Source organism: Mesitornis unicolor, unplaced genomic scaffold (genome assembly GCF_000695765.1).
Source record: "Mesitornis unicolor isolate BGI_N332 unplaced genomic scaffold, ASM69576v1 scaffold16455, whole genome shotgun sequence".
Classification (NCBI taxonomy): Eukaryota; Metazoa; Chordata; class Aves; order Mesitornithiformes; family Mesitornithidae; genus Mesitornis; species Mesitornis unicolor.
The window spans coordinates 40,652-49,889 of record NW_010184968.1 but is presented as its reverse complement, the minus strand read 5'-3'; the positions used below and the strand labels follow the sequence as shown (position 1 = coordinate 49,889).

Below are 9,238 nucleotides of genomic sequence, written 5' to 3'. Positions count from 1 at the left end.
AAAAAAAGCCAGACAGACCGTGGATTTATCTTTAAAAGTACCTCAAAAAACATAACAAAAATTCAATTTAATTTTGATACATATTAAAACATTTTAGTCAGTTCTGCCCAACAGCATAACACGACAGAAATGCACAAGACTTTAAACATGCTTTAAAATGACATTCAACAAAGTATTTTAAATTTAATAAATAGCATACAATCACACACAAATACATTTCATACTGGATCTTTAAGCCTACTAAAAACAGACTGGCAAAGAATAAATAAAACAGTAGTTGACATTTTTGTTTTTAAAAGGTGTAGATTCTTGTAGTCACGCTAGTAGCCACATATTAACCTGCTTATCACAAAATTGGAAGTTATGAGCTTTTTTCCATGAATTTTTTTTTGCTCCAACATGTAATATCATTAAAAAATAGGCTGAAAGGGATTTTTCTTTTTAAACAACCAGTCTGCAACCAAGTAAACCAGTTTTTAAATACAACGAATAAATAGGGAATTAGTAAAGCAAATTCAATTGCAACAAAAATGCAACACCCCAAGAAAAGAGCCATGGAAATATATAGTCATTGCAATATTAGACAATAATAGTACTTAAAGTGATAGTGCTTGTGCACTAAGCTCATTAGAGACCTTAATATGATTTTAGTGCAAATCCCTTGAATCCAAACAAGCTTTATACCCTACAGTTTTTTTTTCTACCAGTTGGAACTTATTCTGTAGTGTATTTGTACGTAACAGATATTTAAAGAGCTAACACATATTGTAATATCTTCGGCCCTTCTTTACTTCAAATGGAAAAGACTAACGACTGGGGATTTTACAAACTATTTGGCTGTACCATATTAGATTGCAGTTTAGGAAAGTCAGTGCTATAAAAGCTTTTGCCGTCAGTTTATCTATTATATCTAAATTTCACAAAACATTGCATTTTGTACTTCTGTGAGAAAAAGAATGCTCCTGGAGAAAGTTTCTCCTCCCTTTAAATAACTTCACATTATGATGAAATTCAAGAATATTTAGACAAAGTGTTGTATAAACTCAAAGAAAAGTACATATTTTACATTAACAACCCTTACCAGCATTTAGTATATTAAGTTACAAGTATGTTGGCAATAATACAACAGAGTCAATTCCTAAAGGAAGATAATTCTGTACAAATTCACCTGTTAATATGGGGTTAAACAGGCAGCCGAATAAGTCTTGAGCAGCCATGTTTCTGGTTTGAACTACAGTACCAGGATAAACTAAATTTGAAACTAACTGGGATAACTTCAGTTTAAAGAGTAATCAGATTATACTGGATACACACATCGTGTATTCAGAGCCACTAAAATGTTCACTCTTATAGTTCCATAACGTCATCCAGTATAAGAAATGTCTCATCAACCACACAGGCTAAAATAGTTTTAACATAATCTTGTCCTGGATTTTTTAAAACTAAAAACTAATTTTAATTGTGAAGTACAAAACAATGACAGATATTGCTCCAACTTGTACACAATCTTTCCTAAACAATCCGTACCTAGCAGAGTAATAATGCCTCATCGTCACTAGTTTCATTTTTCACTGTTGCTTCTAAGCAAGTGTCGGGTATCTGGGCAGTGTGCACGATGCCACAGCTCTCACAGGGGCCATCTCGACTGCATGACCTTACACCGTGATGTGTTGCACTGTAAGGCTGTCTAAGCCCTGGTCCTTGATCTGAGCTGAGATCAAGTAGAGGTCTTGAACAGTCATTCATGTCAAAGTCTGATGCTACATCAGAGACTGGAATTAACATTTCAACATCATCATCCTCTTCTCTTCCACTTACCCCATTATCAAGCTGTCTCAAAGGACTTTGGTTCTGATTCACTGAGCTTGATCTCCCTAAAGTAAAGCGTACCCAGCGTAAGCCTTGAGTCATACGACTTAGCGCACTCGTGAGCTGGTGACGTGCAGGACTTGTGCTTGGGGGCTCAACGCTTGTCACTTCTCTTCTGCTATCCATGTTACCGCTACTACCGCTCTGAGAGGAACTCCCACATGCTCCGACTGTTGCTTCTATTGCTGTTGCAGGAGGGACTTTCTGAGGCAAGGTGGCAGCAACACCACCAACTGCTCCTGCTGTGTCTCTTCTTTCATTTTCTGTGTCTGTATCATCAGATTCAACTGAAAACAGACTTCTGTGAGTATTATTTCTTTCAGCTTCTCTACTAGTACTTTGGCCTGCAACATCATCTCCATCTGCTGAGACCAGTGCCAATGATCCAGAATGACGTGACCTTGCAAAATTAAAAAGTCGATTCCAAATGTTACTTGATCTGCCAGCAATAGGAAGTCTGATTGAGGTAAATCCAAGCTGAGATCGTACTGCTAGTCTCAGGTTTTCCAGAACTGAAGCCTAAATGAGAAGACAAGCAACAATCAAATGTTGACAATACATTGGCATTGCTCTAACAGAAGAATGACAGATATTGTGCAGAACAGCTTATGACCACAAAGATAAATGTAGAGAGTCTTAAATATTAAAAAATGTTGCATATTTAATATTAAGAATCTGGTGTATGTAGCAATAGGCTATTTTGAAACAAAGCAGACATAAAAGAAGTCTAGATTCTCTTGAGGAAAAAACATTATGAACAGAGAAATTAAGCTGAAAAACATATGGAAGAAAAAGGGAAATAAAGGAGCAATTAAGTATATAAGATATGTTTCTGCCCAAATCAAGGACCTTTAAATAAAGTCTAACTGAAAACCAATGCACTGTATTTCTGGATATTGAACACTGATTACAGAAAAGTACATCCACAGACCCAGTGCAGAGCCAGCACAGCAGGTATGCAAGAACTGTTGCAGACGACCTTACCAAGAAGGTAAAGTAGTCACTGTGGATTTTGCAGTGCAGTACATAGAAACACACCTCAAAACATTTAGGATTTAAAAATTAAATCCTCCAGAAAGATTTAACAGAGATGACGTTTCATAATCCACTACCATGGGGCTGCCTACAATGGAGGCTAAACTAACACTTGTACATGCATCAGTATTTTGAGTGTGAAATCATAGTTACATAGAAAAACTATGAAGTAACTACATTTTCTTATACATCACTATGAAAGACTGCCACTTTCTGTAAGCCTTTATTCCATTATTTTAGTTCTGAAGTATAATTTAAAATATATCCAAAGCAATAGCAGTTAATTCAATTTAAGACAAACTAAAGGTATAAGAAAGTTTCAGTAATTACACAGCATTTTAAAAAAGCTCCAGTACCAACCTCTGACTGCAGCGACTACATGTCTGGGTTTTCCAGAGCTGTCCTCTCTATCAGATTTTATTTAAGTAAAAGCCAAGATCTTTAGGTCACCTTTGTGGCGTTTCATGATGAAAAAGAGGTCTGCCTGCTGTTTTTGGAATCTTACCTGATTTGGTGAACAAACAGGAAAATCTTCAACTGGTGGAATTAATCCCTGGGCAATTAACTGTCCATAGGATGGAGGAGCTTCTCTTCTTAACAGTTCAGCCTCAACCCTTGACAAGTGAGTTTCAAATGATCTTTCAAAGAGAAAAGAAATGTCATAATATGTAAGACTACGATGTGTGCGTATATATATTTGTTTAAGAGTAAAACTACATCAGACTATTATAATCTGAAACAACAAATTTCAGCAGATGAAGTTTTACTAATGTAATTGAAATTTAATTAACAACGAATATGCAATAAGTCCTTGCAGTCATTCCTATGGGTCTGTCCAGCTGAGATAAGAACAAAGCAGTCAACCCAACAATAAATTCCTAAAAAAAGCCCCAAACAAAACCAAACCCCCCCAAACAAAACGAAAACCCCCAAACAAAACAAAAAACACCCAAACAACTAACCATGAGCTAAATATAAAAGGCACTATGAGATGCTTATATTATTTTATGAAAATTGAAGAATGTGTAATCCTGGTACGAGATAGTCTACAACAGAAGCAGCATGCTGTTAAATACAGGACTGAGATCTTTAACTGCAGAAATGCAGCTTTTCCACACTTTCTTTTTGGTAACATCTGACAGCTTAACTCTCAATAGTCAAATGATCAGAATACTTCTATCCCCTTTTCTTCACTGAGAGGGTGTTTGGTCACTGGAACAGGGTCCCCAGGGAAGTGGTCACGGCACCAAGTCTGTCAGAGTTCAAGGAGTGTCTGGATGATACTTTTAGTTTTAGGTAGTCCTGCAAGGAATGGAGAGTTGGACTTGATCCTTATAGGTCCCTTCGAACTTGAGATATCCTATGATTTCACAGCAAGGTGGTTGGAACCAGATGATCTTTAAGGTCCCTCCCAACCCAAACACATCCTATGATTCTATGATTAACTAACCTCTTTTTACTGTCCAAGAAAAAGGAACAATGCCTTTAGAAATCACATGCAACAGTAACTGTATGTCAATAAAAAAATTCTAAGTGTAACAATGAATATATTTTAAAAATGTAAGTTCTTGAGGCCATCTGTTTTACTTACCTTCGCTCAAACATCCTGAGTGAGTACAATTTACAAGTACATCCCAGTGCAATGACAAGAAGCAATCCACAAATAAGACTCCCAATGACAGCTGCAGTTATTACTCTAGTGGGCACAATGACTGGGCAGTTCTCTTCATCACTGCCATCACCACAGTCATCTTGAGAATCACAAACCCAGCTCTCAAACACACAGCGGTTATTTTTACAATGAAAATTTCCTGGCTGACAGAAGAAACAATTTTTTTCATCTGAACCATTAGGGCAATGATTCTGGTAGTTGCAGCGATCTGAACGAGGGTAGCAAACACCATTTCGAGAGCAGGGAAACTCATCTCTTTGGCACATGGTGCAGTTTGTTTCATCCCTTCCATTTGGACAGTGCCAGTAACCGTCGCAGCGCTGTTGCTCTGTGTAGCAACCCCAGTTTCCACCACATGGGATCTCCCAGGGCAAACAGAAGCCATCTACTTGATAGGTGGCATTGAATCCTCTTGCAGCATTCACTTTGTCAGCACAAAAATGCACTCTTATCTGTCCTGAGGATGAAACGACTGTGAGGGGAGCATGAGAGTCAAATGCTGTTAACACACGCAACAGCCTCTGCGGATTCTCCTCTAATCCATCATATATTTTGACATAGTCTCCAAGACCTGTACCATCAAGTTTAAAATCGGTGAATCGCAAAATTACTTTGCGATGATCACCAGTGTCTATCAGCCAGGTGCAATTGCTTCCAGGTGGATAGAAGTCAGGATAGTTGGGAGAACTGAAAGTACCGTAGAAGTATTTTAACCGCTGCCCACATGTCGGCACATCACAGTCTATTTCATCTCCTAGGTCAAGACAATCAATGTTACCATCACATTTTAAAGATTCCGGAAGGCAAGCATAAAGCTTGGTGAAGCGAGAAAGACACTGGAACTGATTGTCAGTACAAGGTTGAGCAGAAGAAGCAGTAGGAGGATTAGCTTTGGCACAGATTTCTTCATCCGAGTTGTCTCCACATTCATTCATATTATTACACTTCCAACTTTCTGGAATACACTTTCCGTTAGCACAATGAAACTGGTCACAATCACAACTTGGTTCATCAGATTTCCCTGAAGGAAAAGAAATAAAATATAAAACCACTCTTTTTTTAGAATTTAGCACTTTATGGTTTGTGTCACACATTTATTTACTGCATCAGCTAGTTCGAATAGCTAGAATGGCAAAACAACTATTTAAAGTCTCTATAAATCATCACAACTTTCAGTAAGTTTCATGACAAATCAGTTTTTTCAAGTTAAAATTCTGTCAGCACATGAGCATGAGCTGCATCCTTAGTTGCTTTCAGTCAAATAACTTCAGCCCAACCAAGAAAACAGTGCTTATTTATAGTGACTGAAAAATCTAGCTCCTAAGGTGCTAAAAATAAGCCAGCAAATACTGTTTCTCTCCTCTATCATCCAAAATACAGAAACATTTTGTCCTGCAGTACTGGTTACCTCTTCAAATTCTTTCTTGTAGAAGCAGTCAGACCTCTCTCCTGTTTTTGTAGGTTCCTACTTTGTACCAGAGGATCCATGGCAAGAGAGGAGCTGACAGTCGAAGATGACCTATTACCACCAACCAAAGAGAAAGCTCTGTCCTCACCTCTTCCCGCTCCTCCTGCCTCTCCTTCAGCAACTAAGAGTAAAGTGCAGCAAATGTAGAAACACATGCTTGTCTGAAGACAAAATTATACTTTAGAAGTTATGGATCCAAGTAATGGTCCAGAAAACGTAGGGAGGGGTTGGTCTTTTTATTTTTTTGTTTTATATTGTGGGGGGGAAGAAAGAAAAAATAGTCAAGAGACACCTTTATTTAAGAAGATGTGGTCTACTGGTTACTACCACACTTGTAACATCAAGAATACTCTTTTTCAGGCCTTCATTTATTAAATTTCCAACCATGTTAAACACAGAAGCATAGCTGGGAAGCAAGATATGTCAGCTTTGCAACAACTTAGGGTGAAGTACCACTGTATCATTTAAAATCACTGCAGTTTCTAAAAACAGTGGTGCAGAGTGTAAAACTGGCTATAAAAAATCCTGCCGTGGTCAATCCTCCAAAAAATTTCAAAAAAATTGTAATGCACATGATCCTACAGAGCAGTAATTCAAGAAATAAATTAGACAAATATATATTAAATCTAAATATCCATAGACTTGGGGTTTTAAAAATGAAACAGGAAAGACAGCATGATGAACTCACTGAAATATAGACCTTCCCAGGAGAAGCAGGTTTTATCTTGTTTTACAAGAGAACAATTCAGATTTGAAGGGGTCTCTGGAGGTCACCTAATCAAATCATCTGCTCAAAGCAAAGCTAACTGAAGTTTGATTGTGTTCTTCTAGCCCTTGTCCAATCAAGTATTTTCCAAGTGCTTAACCATACAAAGTGATAAAAGTCCTCATACCTAGCCTGGATTTCCCTTGCTGCAACTAATCTCCTGCAATAGGCTAAGTCATATCACACCTCTGTTCTCCTTTTAGCTATTTTAGTATCTTAGAAAGTATTAAGAAAAAATATTATACCTTGAAATATTTCTTTATTTTTAAAAAAGGTGCAACATCATCATTTTTAAAATTTCACAAATGCTAAGGTTTTTTACAAAATGAATGCAGGAAAAAAATGAAACCAACATGAGTAATAAACGCACACTAATAAGAGCACTACTGAAGAGTGTTTAAGTCAATGAATTTGCTGACAGTGAGTGAAAAGAGAACAAAATGTGTCTGCTGCCAGTGATAAAGTTTTTAAGAAAGTGTTTATTTCACTAAAAACCCCCAAAGAATAGATCCAGTATAAATGATAAATTATATGATCCTCTTGTTCTGTTCTATATCTATATCTATATCTATGTATTTTTATATCTATTATACACTGACATACATACACATCATTCATAATATCAGTATGGCAAATAATTAGAGCCTTGGTTTTGAACTTGAAGCTTATAAAACTGAACTACTAGACTTGTCCTGCCTAAAATGAAATTACTGTACTCCATAGGTGGAGGACAACATGCATAAGAAGAGTCATTGACCTTGTTTAAGTACTGATTATATTCTAGCTCAATGCTTCTACCTTGCAGAACTTGGAAAAAGTGCAGTAGAAAGCTGTAACATGGAGGTGTAAATATTAACAGCAATACTGCAGTAGCAAAACAGGATATGATTTCAACCTAAGTTCTTCCTTCCGTAGGCATTTAAACATCCCAGGAAAGAGCTGCCTACACGATCCTGATTTAGAATTTTTAAATCACTGATCCTGAAGCCATTACATCAGGAAAGTTAACACATGAATCAAAAATTAGCTGTAAAATATTAAGATATGTACAAAATAAGACTATCCTTGGATGCTGTACCACTAAAGACCTCAGGATAGTACAAGATAGGGACTAAACAATCCTTCTGTGCACTTACAGTGAGCAAAGACTTCTATACTTGTATTAACTCTATTTTTTACTCTACATCACCATTAGTAAACTCCCTCCCATTCCAATACCCATAATTATAGAGGCTGATAAATTAAAAGCAGTGCGAGGAAAACAGAGGGAAGACAAGTGACACAAAATTTACCTTCTAGTCAAGTACCCTTCCTAACTGTAATGGTTTTTTTGTTGTTATTGTTTTGTTTGCTTAAAATGAAATACTAATATTTACCTGGAAGACATTATTTACTTTAAACAAGAATTTATTTCAAACAATTCACATAGCCTATCTTCCACATCAGATTTTAAGCATGAGGCTCCCTAATGGTCCCTTTTGCTCTTGTACTCTATATTGTTTCTATCATTCCAGCACTACTAGGCCTAAGTCGCATCCATGTAACTGCAGTATTAGTATTTTTCCCCTTTTTCTAAGATGACATGCCACCCCTGAGAGTAGCCTTAACAACACTGAATTAAATAGCCCATTGAAGCGTTAAACTGAGCAACACTGCATGATGCTAATGAGAAGAAATCAAACAACATAATGGCACAGAATGTATAGCAAAAATGTTGTCGGTATTTCAGGAGTCACCTTTTCACACTCAGAAGGAAAAGCAATCAGATGGTTATTAAAGCAGATTTGTCAACTCTTTTCCTATACACAGGGTCAGTTTATAACATTATAAGACTACTCTGATCACCGAAACACTACACTTCCACCTCAATCAAGTGAAACACTTCCTAAGTATCATATCAAACATAGGGACTAACATGGTTTGAACATAAGCTCAAACCAAAGTTTCAGTAAGATTAATTTTTTAAAAAAAAAAAACAACAAATAAACCAACACCCCACAAAACCATTTTTAAAAGACATTTAAAAACATAGCACTGAAGTCTTAGACACATTAAACGAAGTACTACTGCATGATACTAATAAGAAGAAATTAAGTAACACCAAAAACTGCTTATTGTAGAAAATGTTACAGCTTCTTCCACGAGGGGTTACATAATGAAATTGTTTCAAGATCAGAGGAAACAAGAGGAAAGGACTTTCAGAAAAACTCTACTGAGCCTGTGACTTGCCTCCCCTGCCCATTCCACAGCCTTATCCAAAATGTCCTTCCTTCACAAAGCCTCTCAGGCAGAAATGCTGCCTTCCCTTTATACCCAAGGAGAGGGCGACAACCAGGGAAGAAGCCGATGCCTCACACAGGGTAACAGTGTCCTCTACATAGTAGAGGATGACTGATCAGCCAGAGGCTTTGCCCTGTCTCCTTGTCAT

At 37.0% G+C, this 9,238-nt stretch overlaps 1 protein-coding gene across 1 annotated transcript in view; it reads right to left on the bottom strand.

The window, feature by feature from the left end:
* Nucleotides 1–570: 570 nt before the first annotated feature.
* The window catches only part of LRP12 (low density lipoprotein receptor-related protein 12), a gene marked incomplete at its 5' end in the record, with an annotated part of 20,336 nt that continues 11,668 nt past the window's right edge, over nucleotides 571–9,238 (bottom strand). Inside the window, 3 exons of the mRNA XM_010184674.1 lie at nucleotides 571–2,388; nucleotides 3,410–3,542; nucleotides 4,496–5,597. Coding sequence (XP_010182976.1) covers nucleotides 1,528–2,388; nucleotides 3,410–3,542; nucleotides 4,496–5,597 — 2,096 coding nt within the window. The remainder of the gene's footprint in view (nucleotides 2,389–3,409; nucleotides 3,543–4,495; nucleotides 5,598–9,238) is intronic.